Source organism: Lepidochelys olivacea (genome assembly GCF_965140295.1).
Source record: "Lepidochelys olivacea isolate rLepOli2 genome assembly, chromosome: 1".
NCBI lineage: Eukaryota > Metazoa > Chordata > Testudines > Cheloniidae > Lepidochelys > Lepidochelys olivacea.
In genome coordinates this window covers 44,346,579-44,371,380 of record NC_140411.1, presented here as the reverse complement: position 1 = coordinate 44,371,380, position 24,802 = coordinate 44,346,579, and the positions used below count along the sequence as shown (strand labels likewise).

The 24,802-nt window shown below is 42.9% G+C and overlaps 1 protein-coding gene across 6 annotated transcripts in view; it reads left to right on the top strand.

The window, feature by feature from the left end:
* SPATA13 (spermatogenesis associated 13) overlaps positions 1-24,802 on the top strand; it is a 328,609-nt gene that overhangs the window by 237,096 nt on the left and 66,711 nt on the right. For 4 of the 6 annotated variants that reach the window (XM_084650283.1, XM_084650285.1, XM_084650282.1 and 1 more), the window contains one exon: positions 9,786-11,563. In XM_084650283.1, coding sequence (XP_084506409.1) covers positions 9,938-11,563 — 1,626 coding nt within the window. In that variant the 5' untranslated portion in view covers positions 9,786-9,937. Of the gene's footprint in view, positions 1-5,766; positions 5,865-6,688; positions 7,010-9,785; positions 11,564-24,802 lie in introns of those variants that run through there. The other 2 variants (XM_084650280.1, XM_084650284.1) reach the window with 2 other exon arrangements.

Here is a 24,802-nt window from a genome sequence, read left to right as displayed (position 1 = left end):
GGTAGAATGCAGCCTTCCTAATTGGAAACAGGAAGTTAGCTCATTGTGTCCAAACAAAGACATTTATTGAAAACTGCTCTTCTGTAGTATGAAGCATCTCTTCATGTGATGCTGTCTTAATAATGCCTCTTGAGGTTGGGAACACAATAATAGCATCACAGTGAGCCTCAGTGTGGATATAAATAGCATTCAAAAAGACTGAAAGGCTGAGTCCCTCGTTAAGTTGTGTGCAGCTGCAATGGTGTAGGTGGGTGAGTAAGACGAACACTGAGAGGGGACAATGGTAACCTGGTACATAGGGGTCTTTTTTCATTGATAGCATCATTCCATCCTGCTATTGTGTCCACCCTAAACTAGATCTATGTGCCAAATCGAGTTCAGTGAACTCAGTGAAACAATCTCTCAACGCAAATTCAAAAGAACGTTTTAAATGATAAAACTGAAGTCTATTTCAGTTATTTATAAGTTGTATTTCAGCACTTCTTTGGAACCAAATTCTGACACACTTTCTTGGGTTGAGCAGTTCTGTATTCCACAAGCAGTCCTATTGCAGTTAGCATGGATATGTCTACACTAGAGTTGGAGGTGTAAACTCCAGCTCCAGGTGATATACCAGCGCTAGCCCTGATGGAGCTAGAATACTTAAGTAGAAATGAAGCTGTGAGCAGGGGGAGGGGCTAGCCGCCCAGAGTTTGTACCAGTGATCTTGGACAGGATTTACTCAGTGTGGCTAGTTCTTCCTGCTGCAGTTACACTTCTGTTTTTAGAATGCGATCAGAGCTAGCGCAGATGTAGCTCAATGAGCTGGAATTTACACCTTTACTCCTTAGGTATTAACACAAGTAAGTGCATCAGAACCTGGCTTTTAGTGAACGATTATAAAGTAGCTATATGAAGAGACTTGTATTGGTGATGACTCTCACTTGCCTCTGTCAAATTAAGAAAATTAATCAGTTTAAACCATGCAGCCCTTTGAGCCCTTTCCTTAACAGAATGATTCATGTACAGGAGAGATTTAAATCTCATGGGAGATTTAAATGCCAAGATGACAGAGCTATTGAATTTGGAGAATTCCTTTTGGTATATTATTATGTCTGTTAGAAACTTGCACAAATAGAAACAACCTTAGTACATTTGAAACCTAATTTATACATAAAACAGACAAAATTAATTTGCAGTGCATGTGGGTTTGAACTTGCATATTCAAATGTGCTACTATTCCTCACTTTTAAACTGTCCAAATTAAGGGTTTGATACTCTTTCCCTTGAATTCAGTAGAGGAGTTGCTGTTAATTTCCCTGATAGCATGACTCAACCTAATATCCCCAGTGGGACTTGTAAAGGTTCTCATGAGGGTAATTGTTTGCAGGATCAGAACCGTAGTCTGTCTGAAATGCAAAAGACAGATGCAAATTGCAACATTAGAAAACACTCAGAAACCTCAGAAAACACTCTATAGTTTAATGAAAGAGAATCAGTTATTCTAATACTTCCACCTATTCAAAATTGCATTGGGGTGCCCATTAATGTAGGATGATTTAACAAAAAAAACCCCAGAATATTGCATTTACCCCACCCTCCACCATCCTGCCCCAGCTGTGTGCAGTATAGCAAATAATACTCAAGGTGATTTCCTTGAGTATTAATAAGCTCCCAGTCTCTCTCTCTCTCATTCTTATTTTAAAACTGGAATTTTAAAAGTATATTTAAAGGAAAGAATCACAAAAATATCAATGGATGAGCATCGGGGTTCCTCCTCCTCCATTGGGAGTATCCTTTCATACAGAAGGTAATGGAACTATTCTACTTCAGACTTTCCCACCTTGAGACTATGGAAGATGACAATCTTGATTAGATAAGAGCTGCTGACATGCAGCTATTGATGTGTTGTGATATTTGAAAAAATATCAAAACCCACTAAAAGCTTCCATTTCACTTTCTAGTTCATCTTGCTCCTTCACCATGAAAGGTTTTAATATCACTTTTCCTGTGTCACATTTTTTATAATCCTTTTCCACCTGTATTGCACTTCAAATAATCCTTCTAATTCTTTGTCACATGCACTTTAAATCTGTGATTAAAAAGAGGTTTAAACTTCTAAAACAAGTTAAATTTTTTGTTGCTATGGATATTTGTGATGATCATTATCAAGTAATTAATAATACCATTGTGCATATACCAATCTGGAATTTATTCTTGGACTTGGTCTCCCACAGTTTATAATGCCAGCACAACCACTGATTGAATTACATCCTTTGTTACTCAGCTGGGGTCAAATTATTAGTCTGCAAATAATAGGGTGTAGTGCAGCTTCTCAGAAGTACCTATAAAAGTGCTATTCAATTTTTCTTATTTCCATCTTTTTGCATAATCTCTAGTAACAAATAACATTCATCTTCTCAAGAAAAGAAAAACTGGAAAACAAGCCACTATTTCTGCTTTAAAGCAGCCTGTCTTGGTTATAAATATGGGTGACATTTTGTATTTGTGGAATAGTGAAACAGACATTTATATTCTGTGAAGAATTAACTTACTGAAACTTGGGCTTGTCTTAGAGGTTGGGAGTCTATGCACCTTTCTTTCCTATAAATATTGTGCTAGAAAAATAGAATAATGTTTCAAATCTAAAGGAAGAATAGTAGGCCTTGTTCTTCTTCCTTACACTAGGGCAATCCCCATAAGTTTGGCTGGTATCTTTATAGTGGACCTTGTTACAGCTGCACTTGGGCACTGTATATATGGTTCTGAATCAGCCTATTTTAAAAAAGAGATATCCAAGTTAAGGAGAAAGTACAGATACTCATTACTCTCGATAATAGCAAACTAAATTCTGTCCTCAGATACACTCACAAAACTCCCATTGAATTCAGAACTTGTATACACGTATGCAAGGGCAGTATTTTGACCTAATGAAACCACAAAAGTCAGAAATGGGTTTTAGCATAAGCGGATGTCCAAGTATGTAACACAAACAAGTTTTACATCATTGTTTGCAATATCCTTTATTCTTGTCTCTCCATACTCTAGGGAATACCTAGAATGTTGCAATTACTGAGGTAACATTAGTTATATAAACTTCTATCTGAGGTGACTGCATGTTTCTAAGAGTGACTGCTGTATTTTGTATCTCATAAACCTATCTAATTATCCAAGGCAAGTTTTTAAGAATGACCATTATAAGACGCCAAACCTGCAGAACTTTCTGATGGAAATATTGGTTAAGTGCCTATAGAGAGTGTGAGTGAAAGTTTGAACAGCAGTCACTGATATACTGCACTATTATAACGTGGTAAAACTATATTTCCAGTCCATTTCTGATATCTCTGCTGTTTCGTACACGTGATGGACTTACCCCCTCAAATCCATCCAAAATGCTGATCCTAACATCATCTTCTAGTCTGTTAATCCCTCAATAAGTTCCCTCTCTTCTAATGCATGAAACACAAACTTCTTATCCTTATTTCCAAAGCCTTCAACAATTTAGCCCCTCCCTAGATATCAGACCTATTATCTTATTCAAGACTTCCTCCTGCCATCACTCCACTAATGATTCCAGACTCATTCTCCATTTCTCTAACAAGCACTTTTGGGCTTCCTTAGTTCAGATTCATAAAACCAGTATCTTGTCCTCCTTCAAGTCCTTCCTCAAAACTCACCTTGTCTGTAATGCATACAATAAAGAACAGCCTAGTAATGGGTAGGCAGGTGGAAAGCTACAGTCATTATTACAGACTGGCTAAGAATTCTACATATGCTGTTATATTTATGTGTTACCACATTTCCCCCGGCCCACTTGTCTCATACACCTGCTATGTCACCTTTTAGATTGTAAGGGCTTGTCTACCCTTGAAATGCTACAGCTGCTTCAACAGAGACACTACCCACACTCACAGGAGGGGTTCTCCTGTCATCATAGATAACCCATCTTCCTGAGAGGCAGTAGCTATGGAAGAATTCTTCTATCAACCTAATACTGTCTACTCTGGGGATTTTTCACACCCCTGAGTGATGTAGCTATGCCGATGTAAATACCCAGTGTAGACCAACTCTAAGGCCCAGATCCTCAAAGGTATTTAGGCACCTAACTCCCATTGAAATCAATGGGAATTAGGTGCCTAAATATCTTTGAGGACTTGTGCCTCAGTGTTTTGGATCAGGGACTGTCATTTATTATATGGTTTTGGTAGGAGTCACCAGATGGTCTTATCTTCCTTAGCCTGCAAGCTCTGTTCAGACTTGGATGCATTGTAAGTTTTACGATTTGTTCTCTGTCTTAATCTCTTTAATTCAAGTCAATGGTTGGGACAGAGTCACATCCTGGGAACCAGGCACTGGTGTTTGGGCTGAAATTTCTGAAAGAGGTTTGCCCTCTTGCTGTTTGTGACTACCTCCATTCAAGGACTGGTGTATTAGTGTAAATAAAGCAAGCAAGCTACCCTGAGGAAATACCCCACATCACCCATTACTCTGCATCACTGATTTTTTTTCTGTAATGGAAACTGATGTACATGACCCAACATCTGCTATTCATTGGCAGATGGATGACAATATATTTGCATGACACCTTACATAATGGGGCCCAGGATGGCTGAGACACTACTGCAATTTAAATATTTAAGTGAGGAAGATGCATGTTTGTTTGTAAATATGTGATTCCCTCCTAATTATGCAAAAAGAAAAGGAGTACTTGTGGCACCTTAGAGACTAACCAATTTATTAGAGCATAAGCTTTCGTGAGCTACAGCTCACTTCATCGGATGCATATCGTGGAAACTGCAGCAGGCTTTATATATACACAGAGAATATGAAACAATACCTCCTCCCACCCCACTGTCCTGCTGGTAATAGCTTATCTAAAGTGATCATCAGGTGGGCCATTTCCAGCACAAATCCAGGTTTTCTCACCCTCCACCCCCCCACCCCCACAAATTCACTCTCCTGCTGGTGATAGCTCGTGAGTTTGTGTGTGTATGGGGGTGGGGGGATGTGAGAAAACCTGGATTTGTGCAGGAAATAGTCCAACTTGATTGTCATGCACATTGTGTAAAGAGTTGTCACTTTGGATGGGCTATCACCAGCAGGAGAGTGAATTTGTGTGTGGGGGGGGGTGGAGGGTGAGAAAACCTGGATTTGTGCTGGAAATGGCCCACCTGATGATCACTTTAGATAAGCTATTACCAGCAGGACAGTGGGGTGGGAGGAGGTATTGTTTCATATTCTCTGTGTATATATAAAGCCTGCTGCAGTTTCCACAATATGCATCCGATGAAGTGAGCTGTAGCTCACGAAAGCTTATGCTCTAATAAATTGGTTAGTCTCTAAGGTGCCACAAGTACTCCTTTTCTTTTTGCGAATACAGACTAACACAGCTGTTACTCTGAAACCTCCTAATTATATTCTGCTTGGCAAACGTGAGACTGAAAGGTGATCTCAGTATGCTTTTCAGGTACTTAAAATGGACTTAAGATCAGTTACACCATTTAAGCAAGTGGGGGAGTGGGTCAAATAATTCACACACTGAAACTGCAGAAAGAAATACATGGGTTTGTTATGAAGGTGATCATTTTATACCAGATTGCTATTGGAATGTGGAACAGTGGCTGAAGATAGTGTAAATAATGAAAATTTGACCAAAGGCAGTGATCATTAATTCAGGCACATGTAATAACTAGAAATATATAGTGAATAGCAAAATGAGGCAGGGCATGCTTGACACTGAGTACTGGTTCTCTCCAATCACAAATTCTGTGTGTTTTGCATTGACAGCATCATCCCTATGCGGCCAATCCACCTGTGGAGTAACTATAGAAATAAATGGAGTTGCACCAGAGATGGATTTGGCCTTACACATTTGAAATAAAAAGGTAAGCGTTTTAAACCTACCACAGCTTGGAAGACTCACATGGAAAACCAGGCATTATAAGTGAAAGTCCTTGCAAGAGGTGGGGAAGAGTGTCTTTGAAGCTGAAGATTAAAGTCAGTATTTTCTCAATGCAGCAAATGAGAATGCAATTTGTAGAGGACCAACAGCTGAGGAGAGGGTGGGGGAACCAGAAATACATTAAACGGCTGGGAGGTTGTTGAAAGTTAAGATCAGGAGAACAGATAATTTGGAGGGCTGCAATTTCTCCTGCCTCCCCCCACCTCCTTCATATTCAATCCCTAATTGGCAGCCGACTTGAACAAAGGTAAGCAGCAATGACACCCAACACAGAAGGGGAATCGCTTCATTATTAATGTGTGCAAATGCCACCGCCCTCCTAGTTTAAGTCTTGATCTGTTTTTGATAGGATGATAATTAAATTCAAACACAGCACAACAAACAGCCCCACTTTGTCTCTTGCAGGGCGGAGGGCGAGGGAAACGGGAATCAACCACTCAATTACTGTGTGCACAGCACTTTGAAAACGTAAATCACTGACTAGGTGTTAAGTATTTCTCGGCAGCCCTAAGCCTGGGCCAACGTTGTTTTGGTTGCAGATGGAGGGGAGCATGGACTCTGCCTCCCAAGTGGGAGGGGAGGAAAGGCCAGAGGGGGCCAGCAGCTGGGACTATCCTCCCCTGTTGGCTTGCTGAGGAAGGCTGGGGACTCTGTCATTGAAAAAGGAGCAGTGGGGGAAGAATAGCTTCTTCTAGCCCCTCCCTGTAGAGGCCAGGGCAGGCCCCCCAGCCTGACATAGTAGCTGCTGGGAGAGACACAAGGGTGGGTGAGGGAATATTTTTGATTGGACCAACTTCTGCTGGTGAGAGAGACCAGCTTGCCCCGCTCCTCTCCCCGGGCTGCTCTCACAGCCTTTGAACCCCGCACCACCCCTGCCGCTCTCTGAAGAGCTGCCGCCTCCCTCAGTGGGTCTCGCGTTTCCCTCCCGGCTGCTGCCATAGCGATGTGGAAACAGATCGCTCCGTCTCCCGGGGAGCCGCGCGGGGGAAGGACGCCTCGGAGCTGCTGCGGCGGCCCCCTCGGCTTCTGAGCCCTGCCTGCTGTCCTGGGCCTCCGGGCTCCTCCCAGGTAAGGGGCTCCTGCTCCGGCCCCGCGCTGGGGCAGGGAGGGGACACCGCTTTCTCTGCCCTCCTAGCTGCGAGTTTCCTGCTGGGAGGATGGGTGAGGCCGCCTCTGGCGAGCAGCGGGGCAGGTGCTTCTGCCTGAGCCAGCCCGAGCGAAGACTTGGGGAAACCCCGGGCCCCTCTGGCTGGCTGAGGCACCAATGGGCTTTGGCTGCCCCATGGAGCCCGGGGTGTGCCGCATGCTGCTTTCCGCCCTCGTTGCGTGGGGGTAAATAAGGTTTGCAAGTTCGTCTTCTCACGGCCCTTCACGTGTCTCTACCCCCCCCCCCCGTAGTTAGTTCTCCAGGAACTGGGGACCAGGAAATATAAGCGTCTGGTCTGTACTGGAATCGGTGGCAATATTTGGAGGTGCGCTTCTCTCTGCGCACACCGCTGCCCCGCCAGAGTAGGGCCAATGGTGGATGAAGTGTTAGGAAAAGATGCGTGTTACTGGGCAAGCGGATTGGGGGGACTAAAAAAATCCTCCTCTGTTTGCATGACAATAGAGTGAAAGGTTTCCGAGCGGTAGCCCTGTTAGTCTGCAGCAGCAAAAGTAGCGAGGCGTCCTTGTGGCCCCTTAGAGACTAACAAATGTATTTGGGCATAAGCGTTCCTGGGTTAGATGAAGTGGGTTCTAACCCACCAAAGCTTCTGCCCAAATACATTTGTTAGTCAAATAGAGTAAAAGTAGCAGCAGTTTTCAATAGGCAACAAAATGAGGGCAGGCTTGAACTTCAAGCCCTTTGGATTTCGTCAGAAAGCTCTCGCCCATTTCTAGTTAACAAAGTTTCTGTTAAATCATTAGAATAAGCCTCTCCCAGCTAAACTCTTGTAGGGGGCAACTAATCAAACATAGTGCGACAAGGCAGACTCAAGCTGAGACAATTTGAATGAGGGGAATTAAAATATATATGGGGGAGATTTTAAGCATTGCATTGAAACACACACTGCAAAACCTTTTTCTCCCTAGGGAACAAGATTTAAAAACCTCTATTTAAAATTTATCGAAAAGGAGGGACTCAACTTTAAAAGTCTGGATCCAATATTTTTAAAGACTCCTAAAAGCTTAACATTTGGGGTATCTTATGTTTGCTTATAATTTGACATGTACACTGTTTACTATTTATAGTTTGTTTTTCTAAGGGGGAAATGTAACCATTAAAAATCTTAATTCGCTTTTGAATGTACCATACTCCATGTGGCAATAACTGTTTATATGTGCACGGGGTGAGGGAGGGTTGGTACATTTACAATTGGGGCTTCTTCCTTTAATATTCATGGACCTGCCAAGTGTGGAGAGGGGATAGGAATGGTTTGTTTAAATCCTGTGAACGGGGAAGCTTTCTGTCTTCAAGCTGTGCCTACTAAGTGCTTCTTCCCAGCTTCTCTGGTTGCTAGGGGCTTTTACTTCCTGATTCAAATTAGCCTTTAAAGTTCACATGACTACTTGAGACCAAGACCTTACAACAAAAAAGGAGATCAAGCTTCAGAGATTAAGGGGCAGATTGCATGGGCACTTCTTTCATTTAGTATATCTGTACATTTCCTACTTTATTTTATGGCCAAGACCCAGGTATCCAGGAATGGGCTATTTCTGATCCCACTGGCCCTAGCAAAATTTGACAGGACCAAGGAAACTTGTCATTGCTCTCATGGTAAGGGCAGTAGCTGTTTTAGGTTGGGGGTCCCTGAACTTTTTTAATGAATTGTTTACCACCTTTGTTTAATTTCCATCCCTCCCAGCATCCGTGGATAGTATATGAACCAAAAGGTAAGGAAAGCACAGCCCAGTGAACCCTAATTTGTCTATTTTGTAGTACATGAAGTACAACACATGCTACTTCCTCCCATGCTCATCTGCATCACATCCCACCATTGGCTGCCCTAGGTCACTCTTCCAACAATTTTAGAGAAAATTACGTTGGTGTAGATTTGACTGATTTAGGCTTGTCAGCTAAGGAAATTAAAAGACACTTGAGTGCCTCGCATTTATTACTTCAGTGATACACCATGCATGAGTAAGGTGATCAAAGTTTGGCCCTTGGATAGCAGCAAACTATAGAAAAATATACATGTTGTATTATATCCGTAATATTATAGGAGTAGGTGGCACATGATAACGAATGTATAAGTCTAAAGGCATTCAGTCTTTTTGATGTGAGTCTTTCCCCTTGGTTGCATATATGGTCATGTGTCTTGGAATTCAGGAACTTAGTATTGCGAAGAGAAAAATGGCTGGATCTCTCTCCCTCCCCCCAAATAGTGCTTTGTTTGTTTTTTAAGTTTCTATTTTGCTTCAAGTTAAGGAAAAAAAAAAAAGAGCAAGGCAAGTGCTGAAGCACCTGTCACTGTGTTTCAGTTAGAATTTTGTTTCTAGCAATAGTTAGTATAATGTTGTGCTTTAGAGGTGGGGTTATATTTGCTTTAAATGTATTCTTAAACTGGGTAGGATAACTCACATAGCCTTACAGTAGATCTGCTCTTCTAAGATAGGTTTGATTATTTGAGTCAAATAAACAAAAACATATGTAAGTTAAATTGGTCTTTTAAATAACTAAACAGAACATAAGTATCCCTTTTGTTGTTTAAAGTGAACTATTAACAGCTTTTCCCGAGCCCCATGATATAGCTTTGTTTCGTTAATATTCCTTGATTTTATTCCTAGGGAACCATGTCTCATTTTGTAGGGAATTTTGTGGGAGGAAAAATGGCTAACTGCTGGCTTTGTTTTCTTGACGCAGGCAGTGAAGTCTGGAGAGCTCAGTTCACACCGTAGATGTGAAAACAAGGCAAGAAGAGGTGCACTAGATGAAGGGCTGGGACAGCTGAGGAAGATGGTATTGTGGATCTGAGCTATAGTACCCTCTGCCCTCATACTTATGGCATTGGGGACATGACAACATTTCCGAATGGCTGTGGAAATGGCACCACTGTTACCTGTATAGTAATGGATAATAAAGAACCAAGAAGTATAACTAGCCATGGGGGATGCAATAGCGACACCAAAACTGAAGAGGAAATACAAGATGACAATCTCAGCCCTTCAAAAATCATGCGCTTTTTCTCTGCCCCTAGGAAACGAACTACCGCCAACTCCGAAAGGCCTCGTTCTCTGATTGTGATGGGCAGCTCTTCAACGTGGAATGCTTTGTCGTCCATTAGAAAAATGGGATCGTTCAAGAAATTAAAATCTTCAGTTCTTCAAGGAATTCAGGCCAGAGAAAGCTCAGATGTCTTAAATGAGAACACTGTGGGAAAACATGTCTCGAATGGTGGAGTGGTGAGAGTTCAGACTAACCGGTATTCTTATTCGGGGCCTTTACATGATTTCCATAATGCAGTGGATGGTTTGGCTTCTGATTGCTCTGATGTAGAGGAAAGTGATGATTCCTTCCTGAGGAACACTCACCGATCACGCAGTATCAGACGCGCCTATGGTGTTGGCCGCATCAATTTATTAGACACTGATAAAATTCAGAGTCAGCAGAACTGCACCAGGCCAACATCTCCCATCACCCAGGAGCCAAAGATCTGTGAAATTTTAGTGAAAGATCCTGAAAACAACAGGATTATCTACAGGAGAAGCAAAAGCACAGATAACTTAAACTTTTTGAAAAAGAGCTCATTCAAACGAAAGTCCACCTCAAATCTCACTGACCTCAAGATTGCAAGTGAAAAGCAAGTGCCACAAAGGACAGTAAGCACTTCCTTTGCTGACTCGGACAAAGCCAGTGGAAACCCAGAGAGACGGTCAAAACGCTGGAAGAGCCCTATCAGAGCAAAGGATTTTGACAGAGTTTTGAAACTTGTAAGCAATGTTACAGATGTTGCATGGAAAAAAGATGGTCCTAAGAGCATGATGACTCCTCTGAACGAACAAAACCAGAGAACAAGGCCAAACAGCAGACTACATGATGACTATTCCCGCAGGGTTTCTAGTAGCAATGAAAATGACAGACGGAGGTGCATTTCCCCTGTGTGCAGTCCAGATTCTATCTTTTCTGGAACTCCGCATCTTCATAGTCCAACTGTTTCTCAGGATACAGACACTGAAACAACTGTATTTACTGGTGAAACTGACACCCTTAGGACATTATCATGCGTCCTAGATGATGTTAGTTCATCACACGCTTTTGACAACCTTAGTGCACTTCCTAATGAAGTGTTTTATGTAGACTCTGATGAACCAAAAAGTTCCAGTCAGTTTATGTGTGAATCTGAGCAGCCTAGCATTCCTCTTAGGCCCACTGCCCCTAAACCTCAGAGCCCCAGTGCTGAGAAGGTCAAGTGCAATATTAATTTCCATTGCCCAGATCGTCACAGCACGTTGTCACTGAGCTCAATGGAAAGTGAGGAAAGAGTTGAGTTACCTGCCCCGAAGTTGGGGAGAAATCCTGTTTGCTTCCAGGACTCAGTGCAAACTGGGTACTATGATGATGGAAATGAAGACAGTGGCATAAGCAGCCACTCTCAGCTGAGCCTCAATTTAGCTTCTGGTACTGAAGAAAAGAAGGAAGAGGTAAGAAGGAAAACAACCCCCACTATATGTTCAATGTTCATGTTGCAAGGTTTGTTTTTATTAATGCAAAAATGACAACCTGAATGCTAGGAGCTGTTGCAGCTTGTTACTGCTAAAATATGCTGACAGCCAGCAAGCAATGATTTTTTTTTTTTAAAGGTTTGGAAGCTAACATCAAATTAGTTTTCCCTGTGTACATTAATATTAAAGTGTTGGCAGCAAAGCTGTTCAAGTACATTTTCAAGGGCAGTTTATTATGGCCTGCAGTTATACCACCTTGTGATGTGATCATGTTGGATTTTTCCAAGCTAAGTCAGGACTGGCTGGGTCAGTTCTTGGCTGGGAGATTGCTGAAGAACACTTAAGTGGTGCTCCGTGCAGTCACATCGATTCAGTAGGTCGCACTCTTCCTTTGGACCAGAAAATGTTAATGTTTGTAGAGCACAATGGGGTGAAAGGCACAACGTAAATCAAACCTCCAGTTTGTTTTTACTGTGCATTACTGGCAATGATTGTTGGTAAATTAATAGATAACTGCAGGTAAAATAATTGACTGCTTTTGAAATATGCCTCCAAATATTTCATTAATGTTTTTAAAATGATGGGTGGAGACTTAATATGTTGCTACTAACTATAATGGATTTCATTGCGCCTTGTTAAAAACTTACCACTGTCAATGGATGTGGCCAGTTATATTGCTGCATTTTTGAGTAAATGGGACACAGTTAAGGCCTTATGTACAGTGGGGGTTTTGCACTTGTGCAGCTACATTGATATGGCTGCATCAGTGCAGAACTCTAGTGTAAGACATCCTGCAACCTGTTTAAACTGTGACTTGCCTCATTTTCAAAGTACAACTGGCACAAGTCATGGTTTAGGCTGACACAGCACATCTGTGCTAAGGGTATACAACTACATTGGTTTAACTGCACCAGTGCGCCCAAAAACAAAACAAAACATTGTACATAACCTCTCTAGCTTTTGTATCCCAGATGAAAAGTTTATAAAATCAGAAGACTGATATGTTCTGTTGCCTCCTATTTGTCAGAATGAACCTTATACTGTCTACAAAAATGTGGAGTGCCTTGCGTTAGTTCTTGTCAACTGCTGGAAATGGCCCACCTTGATTATCACTACAGAAGGTCCTCCCTCCCCACCCCCCTCCTGCTGGTAATAGATCACCTTACCTGATCACTCTCCTTACAGTGTGTATGGTAACACCCATTGTTTCATGTTCTCTGTGTATATAAATCTCCCCACTGTATTTTCCACTGAATGCATCCAATGAAGTGAGCTGTAGCTCACGAAAGCTTATGCTCAAATAAATTTGTTAGTCTCCAAGGTGCCACAAGTCCTCCTTTTCTTTTTGCATTAATTATAAATCACAAGTCTCAGCTAGTCAAATTATAGATTTGAGATGGGTGAGGATTTCTTATGTTAATGAGGCCTGATGCTTTTTTGCAAAAAAGTGACTGTAAATATTCATTATAAGCATCATCATTCTTCTGGACAAAGTAATACAATTAAAAATAGCTTAGATTACTGTGATACTCAGAACTATGGTAAAATTGGGAAATGACATGTAATAATGTATATGCATCAGGGCAGTAGAAGAGTTTCTCATTAGAAGTTCTTGGGATGCCCAAACCAGTCCGCTTCATTCTGCAATTTTCACACCCAGCGTGTGTGTGCAGAGATGCTTTTTAACAGCCTGAAGACATGAGAATGCTAATGTATGTTTATGTATGTCAGTTGCAGTTCCTGGAAACTATATGTAGCAGTTAAATGACAGAATTAATGCTACCTAGCTGCCATCTAGTGGTGAACTATAACAATGACATCATCAAGCACTGAATCCAAACTCCTGCCTTCCCCTCTCAAAATAACTTTGCACTGCTGTAAAGATGTGGGTTTCAATGTGTGTGTACATCAGCCGTACAGGTTATTACTAAATTATATTTAATATTGCATTATGTCCTGTTTTCTGACACTTACTTAAAAATAACCAAATCTTGGTGTTAATATTGACTATGATTTTTACTCATGAGGTTGTAAAGTACTTCTGTGAGTTTTCTTTGCAGTTTATCTCCTCCTTCAGTTGTCTAAACTGAAATGCACACCCTGCACTAGTGGTAGTTGTGTATTTTGAGACATATCATCAGATGGTAATAGCCATGAGAGGCAGATGAAGAACCCAGGAAAATCTAATGGAGTTTCTGACTAATAGCCCTCGTAGCCTCAGAGCATCCATGCCCATGCCTGCACAAAAGAAATGTTTCTGTCTCTGTGAGAAGGATACAGGCATGGAGTGGGAGCTAATAATGCAAGGAGCAGTGTTAACTTGGTGGATAGCTGGATACAAATAATGAGTGGAACGTGCCCTCCAGGGTGAGTGGAAACTTTCTCTTCCCTTCTATTCCTATCTACTCCTCACTGCATCCAGAGCCATAAAATCATAGCCACTCCGAGGTTTGGTCTACACTACCAACTTATGTTGGTATAACTACATCACTCACGGTGTGGATTTTCTGCACTCCTGAGTGACATAGTTATACAGGCCTAACTTCTGGTGTAGACAATGCTATGTCAACGGGAGGGCTTCTGCTGTCGACATAGCTACTGCCTCTTGGGGACGAGGTTTGCTTACGCTGGCTGGAGAAGCTCTCTCATCAGCATAGATAGTGTGTCTTCACTAAGTGCTACAGTCAGTGTAGAAAGAAAAGGGAGTACTTGTGGCTCCTTAGAGACTAACAAATTTATTTGAGCATAAGCTTTCGTAAGCTACAGCTCCCTTCATCAGAGGTGAGCTGTAGCTCACAAAAGCTTATGCTCAAATAAATTTGTTAGTCTCTAAGCTGCCACAAGTACTCCTGTTCTTTTTGCGAATACAGACTAACACAGCTGCTACTCTGAAACCAGTCAGTGTAGACAATCCCTGAGTTGCCATGGAAGAGAGAGCATGCTCTGCTTTCTTCCTCTTATTCCTTTGGAAGGCTTTGTTCCTCTTTCCTGTCCTCCACGTTTCCCAGCAGAGTGGAGCTATGGCATTAGCTTTGTGCCCAAGTTTACAGTCTTCTCAGATGTCAGAAATACTATAAATCTATGCTTATTCAGCCAATAGGCTCTACCCTGAATGCCACGTGGCATCATGCTGGTTTGAACTTTTGACTAGGATTCCTTCTTGGCTTTGCTTTCTACCTGTCCATTACAGCATTGCATTCTCCCCCTCCCCACCCCCCCCAAAAAAATGCCCGTGTGGCAGTTTTAGGGCATTCAGAATAAGCTATCATTTAAGATGTAACTTTGGATAGCACAAGCACACAAATCTTAGGATGGAGTCCTAATGATAAATACAACACGCTGATGGGCAAGCCTCCAAAGGTTCAGAATTTCACTGTATCTTATCTGTACACTTATGCAATGCATCCCTTAGGATTCTGTGATCACAATTAAATATACAATATACATCATGCTGAACAGAGATGCGCCCAGGCAAAACCCACAGAGCCCCAGCAAATTTGGGGAAAGTTCATATTCAGATTCTAACTTCGTGGTACAGGCCTATATCTAATATAGTCTAGTCTGAAACTTAGGTAGACTATCTAAGCATAATCGACCTGTTCCTTTGCCTCAGGCCCCAAGCTGTTCTTAGGTAAGTTAGTTTGAGATAAACCCCTGAAAGTTATCTAAATGCTTGTTACCTAAATGGTTTGGGTATACCTTTTAGGAAGGTCAAAACACCTCAACGGATAGTTTTACGTTGAGGAATTGCCTTGATATGGGGCAGAGGGAATGAGATACCTACTTGAATAATCTATTTGTCTTCTAACAGACAAATCTGCATCATCATACTTACTAGCACTATTGCTCATAGCTCTGCTACAGCCTTTTCTGGATCTGTTGTTCTTTCTCTTCCTTTTCCAGCACCTGATTGTTTCCTTCTCCCATAAGTTGGGTGACAAGGACATAGCGCACTTTTCCCAAATGTGTTTTTGCTTGCAGTGAGTTATGGGTGATCTAAGCCATGAGACTACAAGCTGTTCTGCAGAGGCAAACTCTTGCACCCGGGAGAAGCACCTTGAAGTCAAGTGTCAGCCTGTGCAGATCAGCATGAAGGATTGGGGCCCTACTCAGCTACTAAATTCAGGAAGCAGAAGGTTATGAGGCAATCTCTCTCTCTCTCTCTTGTTTTGGGTACTTCCTAGAGCATGTATCTGTGTCGATTTCACTACAGATGTCCACTGTGTTTCGTGGATCGGTGGGCAGTAAGGGCTATCCTGCAAACCCCTACTCCTGGCAGTCCTTACCCAAGTACTTCCAACCAAGCTGAGGGGCAACTCATGTTTGGCTAATGTAGATCAACTATAGTACTAAAAACAGAGTACTTATGTGAGCAAGGGTTTGCAGGATCTGTCCCTTAATGGAAGAGACTTCCTTGGTGTCTCTACATGTCCAATCTGAGCACCTTGTTTCTCTTAAACTCAGCTGACTCCTGTGTTCTTTTTAGCTTTCTCATTTTCAAAGGACTGGCAAAAGTTGTTTAAAGGTCAAATAGATTAGTGTTGGGATATTTCTACACTACAATGACACCATAGTATAGCTGCTTCTTGTATTGATTGAGGGGTTTTTCTGTCAATGTAGTTAATCCATCTCTTTGAGAGAGGGTAGTTAGGTTGACAGAAGAATTCTTCCATCAATTTAGCTCCTCTATAGCGGGGTTTCTGTTGACCTATGTTCACAGGGTGTGAAATTTTTCAGAGCCCTAAGTGTAGCTAGGTTGATCTCATTTTTAGGTGTAGATTAGGCCTTAGTTGCCCTACCCAGTCAATTAGTAAGTACTTATCAGAGAACTAGCAAATAAACTCCATGAAACTTTGTTAATCTATATCCGTGACTAGAACTGAACATTAAGGCCTTGTCTACACGTGTAAATTGTCCTGATTTAACTAAATTGGCACAACTTCCCTGTGGGGACACTTAAATCAGCTTAAGTCAGTTTTTTCAGCTATAACTGAGAGTGACTTAATAGTGTCCACACAAGAGGATTGCATCAATGTAACTAAATCTGTTTAGTTAAATTGGTGACGTTTCTGTGTGTAGACAAGACCTAAATTCCCCCCAGATACCAGGATTTTGCTGCCCTTGCTGAGATCTAGTTTCCTGTGCATTATGCTTTTCTGTAGCACTTGTAGCAGACATTTTTTCTTTTGACTGGCATCCGTGTATGATTAAGTATAATGATGTGTTTGGAATATTTCCAGTGCTCTTGACCTCCCTAAAGATGAACCCTATGGAAGATGTGGAAATGACAGAAGTGTTAAATGACTTGTTTTAGTTTTCACCAAAAAGGTTTGTAGCAATAGTGAATGCCAGTGGAAAATGAGGTGGGATCAGAGGCTAAAATAAGGAAAGAACAAGTTAAAAATTAGTTCGACAAGTCCGATGTCTTCAAGTCACCAGGGCCTGATGAAATACATTGTAGAACATAGGTTCTGACTCCATGGGTGCTCCAGGGCTGGAGCACCCACGGAAAAAAATGAGCAGGTTCTTAGCACCCACTGGCAGCCAATCTCTCCCCTTCCCCCACCAGTGCCTCCTGTTTGCCAGCGGCTCTGCCAGTCAACTTGTCCCCCTCCCTCCCTGTGCCTCCTACCCACCTTACCAGCTGGTCCGTGGCATGCGGGAGGGAGGTGGAGGTGCGGGGATGGGGCATGCTTGGGAAAGGGGGCGGGAAGAGGCAGGGCAGGAAAGGGGCATTACAGGAAGTGGTGGAATGGGGGCAGGGCTGGTGGCAGGATGGGAAGTGGCGGGGGTGGGAGCTTGGGGGAAGGGATGGAGTGGGGGTCGAGCACCCCGCAGGACAATTGGAAGTCTGCGCCTGTTTTCTAGAATACTCAAGGAGCTGACTGAGGAGGTATCTGAGCCATTAGCGATTATCTTTGAAAAGTCATGGAAAAGGGCAAGATTCCAGAGGACTGGAAAAGGGCAAATATAGTGTCCATCTATAAGAAGGAAATCAGGACAACGTGGGGAATTACATATCAATCAGGTTAATTGTAGTACCCAGAAAGATAATGGAGCAAATAATTAAGCAATCAATTTGCAAACAAATAGAAGGTAATATGGTGATAAGTAACTAGCACCATGGAAGAACAAATCATGTCAAACCAATGTAATAGCTTTCTTGGAGGGGGCGGAGGGAGGGAAAATCGGTAGATATGGTAGATCTTGACTTTAGTAAGGCTTTTAATACTGTCTTGCATGACCTTCTCATAAACAAACTAGGGAAATACAACCTAGATGGAGTTACTATAAGGTGGGTGCATAACTGGTTGGAAAACAGTTCCCAGAGAGTAGTTACAGTGGTTCACAGTCAAGGTGGAAGGGCATATCGAGTGCGGTCAAACAGGGATCAATTTTGGGTCTAGTTCTGTTCAATATCTTCAGTGATTTAGATAATGGCATAGAGAGTACACTTATAAAGTTTGCAGATGATACCAACCTGGGAGGGACTCAAGTGCTTTGGAGGACAGTATTAAAATTCAAAATGAGCTGAAGAAAACAGGATGGAATTCAATATGGACAAATGCAAAGCACTCCACTTAGGAAGGAACAGTCAGTTGAACACATACAAAATGGGAAATGATGGCCTAGGAAGGAGTACTGTAGAAAGGAATCTGGGGGTCATAGTGGATCACAAGCTAAATATAAGTCAACCATGTAACACTGTTGCAAAAAAAGCAAACCTCAGTCTGTGATGTATTGGCAAGACACAAGAAGGAATGCTGCTCTACTCCCAGTTGAGGCCTAATCAGCATGAGTATTGTGTTCAGTTCTAGGGTCTGAATTTCAGGAAATGTGGACAAATTGGAGAAAGTCCAGAGAAGATCAATAAACGTGATTAAACGTCTAGATAAAATGACCTATGAGGAAAGATTGAAAAACTTGGGTTTATTCAGTCTGAAGATGAGAAGACTGAGAGGGGACATAACAGTTCTCAAGTACGTAAAAGGTGGTTACAAGGAGGAGGGAGCAGAATTGTTCTCCTTAACCTCTGAGGATAGGGCAAGAAGCAATGGACTTAAATTGCAGCAAGGGAAGTTTAGATTGGACATTAGGAAAAACTTCCTGTCAGAGTGGTTAAGCACTGGAATAAATTGCCTAGGGAGGCTATGGAATCTCCATCCCTGGAGATTTTTTTGAGCAGGTTGGACAAACACCTCTGAGGGATGGTCTATCTAGAAGATACTTAGTTCTGCCACAAGTGCAGGGAACTGGACTAGATGACCTCTCGAGGTCCCTTCCAGTACTACAGTTCTATTATTCTAAGATGCACACATTATTATAAATAGTAACAGACATACAGCACTTTACTGGCTTGATTGTGGACTCACACATGCCACTGAAGTTGCTGAAATTAGTTGCTGTTCTAAATTTGTCACAGCAGAGGAGACCAAACTCTCTGATGCATAGGCTCTGTCTACCAGAAGCATGACAGCACAAACTACTCCATTTAAGCAGCCTTAGTGATAATTTGGGGAAACTGTACATCAACTTTATTATAATCCAAGCACAGTGCTCTACCTGCAGGACAATGAAGAATTATAAATCTAAAATATAGCAATTGCAGCTCTGTGTAACTAAGGTTGAGTGATGCTTTTAGTCTACAGGTTAACTATTCTATGTGCTCTAAAATCCACGTGCTGACTTGGACTGTGTTGAAATTTGCTGTGCCTCATGAGGGTGCAGGACAGGGTTAGGGGACCCAAAGTTGTAGTCATCTGAGCAATTGGCTCCTGAGATATAGCCCCCTCCAAAATCAGTTGTTTACAAAATCACCTTCTTCTTCTAAGGTGTTATTGTACACATTTGGGGTTCAAACCATGGCTCTAATCCTCCAGGTTGGCACATACTAGTCATGCCTAAGGCATGGTTTACACCTAAAATGTAGATTGACCTAGCTACATTGCTAAGGGCTATGAAAAATTTCACACCCCGTGCGCTGTAGTTAGGTCAATCTAATCGTCACTGTAGATGGAAGAATTATTCTGCCTGCCTACCTACCACTTCTCAGAAAGGTGGATTATGTACATCAACAGAAACACCTCTTCCCTTGATGTAGGAAACGTCTATGCTACAGTGGCAGCACATCTGCAGCACCATAGCTGTGTCACTTTAGGTGCTGCGGCATAGATATACCTAAGAGAGTGAAATGCACATGTGTAGCAAGACAAGACTCCGTTCACAGCTAGAAGATTTGCAGGCAGTCTGTTGACACAGTAACTGGGAGGCTCAAGGTGACATGTTGTGGTTACTGAACTTGAGCTGCACCCAGGCACTGTGTATTTAAGCCCTACCCTTGGCAGCTTTGAGAGAGCATGTGCTGTGCACACCAGTTGCTCTCTACCTGCATTCAACAGGGGCTCCTTTTGGAAGTCTTGCCCTGAGACCAACATTTCTGGTTTAAGAGCAATACTTTAAAGTGCTCTAATTCCTATGTGCAGACTCTGACTTTGCTTTACAAATATTGTCAAAGCAATTAGCATTAATTAAATAGATGAAAGAGCCAAGGGTAATGCGGGCACAGCTCATGTCCTTCACTCTTTCCTAAACAGTAGAACTGAATGTGATCAAAGAAAAGCAAGTTGCAGGGTCTTTTGGTCAAGGGTTTCACACTATACATTCCCCACAACATGAGCTGCTCATAATATTTTCAGATCATTATAACTCTTTTGGTGCCAAGCTAGGGAATAAGCAGGATTGGGGCAGTGAGTGGGACTGTGGGGTGCATTGGATCAGTGCAGGGAGTGTAGAGTTTGGGAGGATGCAGGCTGATGGCTCTGCCCCTTTGCCAACCTTAGGGCTGTTCTCCAGCACAGCTGTTAAGGGGCCAGCATATCCCTACACAACAATCCTCAGCAGTGCAAGGATCATTCAAAGGCCATGTTTTTGAAAACCCTGTTCAGTGGCTAGAGCTCCGATGGAGAACTGAGTTTCCAGAAAAATAGTTTTTCTATCTCAATGAATAAGGGATGGTCTTCAGAGGGACTTTGCGCACTGGGAGCTGAGATGTGCTGACAGAGTAGGAACATAGTGGGGAAGGGGGAAAGCTGAGCATATTGACAGTGACATGCTCCGGGAAAGGGAAGTGGAGTCATCTGTGCCCTCCCTCCCCCCCCTTCCCCAAATGGCTCCTCCTGCCTGTCTCCAGCAGTGAGGGAGTGGTTCTAGGCTCACTCTTCCCTCCTGATGATGGTGCTTCTGGAGGGAGAGTGAGGGCAGAGGAGTTGTGGGTAAGCTGTGTGGTGGAGGATATAAAAGTGCTTCAGCTCAGCCCCGCTGAATGTCCTCCCTTCTATACCTGCCCCCTTTCTGTCTCCCTTTCAAAACATGCCCCCACAGTGCTGAGCTTAGGATGCGGAGCTGGGAATGAGCATGTTCAGTGCATGGAACAGGCACACAGTGCAGAGAGGAGTTAGGGAGCTGAGAACAGGCAAGCTTATGGCATAAAACAGGCACACATACAATGCATAGATGAGTGAGGAGTGGAATGCACATGTTCAGTGTGTGGTATAGTATACAGCGCTGAGATTGTAGTTTGCAGCTGATAACAGCCAACCACATTGCTGAAACCAAGGCCTCATCTACACAAGAAAATTGTCAGCTTATCTATATCACTCAGAGGTGTAGGTAAGATAATCTAACCCTCACTGTAGACAGTGCTAGATTGACAGAAGAATTCTTCTATCAATCTAGTGTCAAAGTTTGACTCAGACTCACAATTTATCAGACCATTCTGTTTTATTAGCAAAGCTGCTCTGCTAATACATTTAGAAGTGAGCCCCCCGAGTGCGGCTTGTCTTTTAATTTATACAGTTTTTTGGAGAACAAGTTACAGAGAAGTTACAGACAAAAGAAGAAAAAGATTTTAGTCACCACCCTTCGAGATCCCTGAGACCAGTCACGTATCTTCAATTACCTGCCACCCTTAACAATCTCCTTTAACAGCTTCCAGTTAACTTAACTAATTGCCCTTCACACCTTCCATTCTGATGCCTGCTTCTTAGACGTGCTGGCTCTATCTTAATTGCTTCTCCATTCAAAAGCTAACTGTCCCTACCTGTGCTCCCTCAGATACTTTGTAACATGTTTTGGCATGCCCTCTCATATACAATGTATCCAGCATGTCCCCTTATACAACCTTATACTTATACAATGTTATACTTCCACACTAGCTACCCATCTCTCAAGGATGTGGAATGCCTATGCTGATGGGAGGGATTATCCCTCCCATCAGCATAGGTAATGTCTACACTGATGTGTTCAGTGGCCCACTGTAGATATACCCCAAGGAGGGAGGATGGAAACATCGGCTGAGATGCATGAAGCAGTTCACACTTCTCAGAACTGCTGTTTCAGGCTGTATTCCTCTCCTGGGCCACTTCATACCTCTCTTATGGCACGTCTTCACTGGCAACGTTAAAGCACTGCTGTGGCAGCGCTTTAACGTGGCTTGTGTAGTTGCGGCATAGCATTGGGAGAGAGCTCTCCTAGTGCTCTAAAAAACCCACCTCCACAAGGGGAATAGCTACCAGCGCTGGGAGTGCAGCTACACTGGCTCTTTACAGCGCTGAAAATTGCAGCAGTTGGTGGGGTGAGGATGGGGGTGTTTTCACACCCCTGAGCGAGAAAGTTGCAGTCCTGTAAAGTGCCAGTGTAGACAAGCCCTTAGCCTCCCATTCTACTAAGAGTCAGCTGTAGCTGCAGATGCAAGGATGGGGAATGGAAGGGATGTAGAAATGCCAATGGGGGGGGGCTATATGCTGCATGGGACAATGGGGCAAAGGCCTTGGTTGAGAAGGAAAGATACTGTTCTCCTTTCACTTGTTTAAAGTTAGGGTAACCTACGTGCAATAAAATGTTCAATATATTTTGAAATAACCCATGTCTGTGTTTCCTCTCCCGACCCAGTGAGCATCTCCATGTTAAAAATAATAATAAAAAAAATTCCATAGTATGACTATTATCACCGTTAAATGATAACAAAGTGTGCAGGCAGTGGTAGGACCATTTATGAACCAAATAGCATCTGTTATCTAGCCTCATTTTTACCAAGAAACCCCCATAATAACCATACTTCCCTATCTCAACACTATCCCCTACAAATATAAAGTCTTTTTTCTGTAAAACAAAGAAAACGTCACCACAGCAACACCACCTAGGAAATTTACTTACAAAAATCTTCATTAAAGCAGTTAAGGTTGTGCGGTGGTGTCTTATGCCCTTCCACAATGTCTAGTTCCCCTGAACGAACATCTGACAACCAGGAAATGAATAATTAAGGTGCACACCACGCCTACAATGCAATCTGAACTCCTCCCTCTGTGAGCAATGCCCAGCACACCAATAACACACATGCTACAACGACCCATACAGATGCTACAGGACATTGGGGAATAGAGCATATGAGCTCTGTAAGAGAAAGTCTAACTCCTCTATGCAAAGGCAAACTTTGGGTTTATGTCAAGCATGGCAAACAGGAGCTGCCTACACTCAAACACTGAGTCTACTTCACGCAAACCACCTTAGACTTGCAAAATTTTACCACCCCTTCACTTTTGCCCAAAGGTCGTTTCTGAGACACTGCCTTCATTTACCTATTGTTAACCATAGAGACCACAGCCATGTATGCCACTAGACAGCTGACAATCAGCGCACCTCTACTGATACAGCCTACAGAACACACTGCTGAAATGAGGCAAACTTGATCCCTCCAGGTGTGCACGCCTGTTCTCATAGCACACTAACATCTCTTCCAACCCACTCCAACTAATCCCTCCACCATTCAATACAGCTACACGTAACCCAGTGAATGCAGCCAGAGCATGTGCAGATAAATGCTGCAGTTACCTTTCGAATACAACACAAACAATAGCACCTTCTCATTGTCCTCTTTCATATCTACATATGGCATTGATATTACCGAACCATTCTCAGTGGCTATTTCCAGCTCCAAGGGGGACAGATAAGGTTGCGTTGCAGGGTTGGTGTGTGCCTTAACTCTTCATTTCCTGGCTGTCAGAGGTTTGGGTTCAGCTGATTGTGAAGATCTGAAGAGTTGCAATTCCAGGTAATTTTTAAGGGGCTCCTGTGACCTCACAGCTAAACACAAGCACTCCCGGAGTTGCTGCACGCAGTTTCCTGTCTGGCCTATTGAGGTTGCTGTGCTGCTTACACGGTTAGATGCGTCTGTGGCAACTGAAAAATTGGGATCGTCTGGCTTGCTGACGGCTTTTGAAAATTCTGTCGAGAGCGGCAACAGCACGTTTTTGATCAGTGCCTCCGCTTTAGTTGTGTGACAGCCGATGTGCTTCGCAATCGTTGAATCTGGATACAAGATAGGCGCCGATTTCAGATCACAGACACACAGGCAATAGGAGTGCTGATGGAGTACTGTGTGGTAAACTTGAGTTAGTTCAGCAGCAATGACCTTTGGCCTGCTGAAAAAATTTGAGACCAGAGTATTGCTCTTGAGAGTCTTGGTGTTTTGTTCATGATTTTTTGAATCGGCATGATGCCTAACATCAGACTCACCGCCACGGCGAATGCTAAATTCCTTCCTGCAGGCTTTACGAAAGGCTTTTGAATCGCACTCATAGGATTTCCGAATCTGGGTGTAAGTGTTTTCCCATTCTGTCCTGTCTCTGCACTGTCTTTTTTGTTTTTTGGTAGTTGGCTCCTCACTTGCCATTGCCGTTTTGGGCGGGGTTTTTGGCGGAAGACCGTTAGCTAGATAGCTAGCAACTGAAAAGAACCGCGCAGTCTCTGTGCTTCTTCTGTGTTGTTACGAGCCCACTGTAGTTTGTGCTATGGTACGCACTGTGGTTCAGAACTGTAAACTACATATCCCTACGTTAAATTGTGTTACTCCTGAAAACAACCTGAAAAACCAAAACTGCCAGCAGATCACAGAGCGCAATCGGGTTTAACCAATAGGACATCCCCAATCGACTAATTTTCTATTTCACAACCAAGTTTTAAATTTTACCTGATTTTTACCTAAATTTTATTGGGACAAATGGTGTCCTGGTCATACATCAATCAGAGGCACACCCCCAGGTGCAGCTCCTGCTCCCCAGTGTGGGCAAAGTGACCTGTGCAGCAGCATAACTGTGCTCAGCCCCAGCCTGCCCTGGACGGAATCCGCACTTGCAGAGCTCTAGCCGCAGCCCTGCCCCC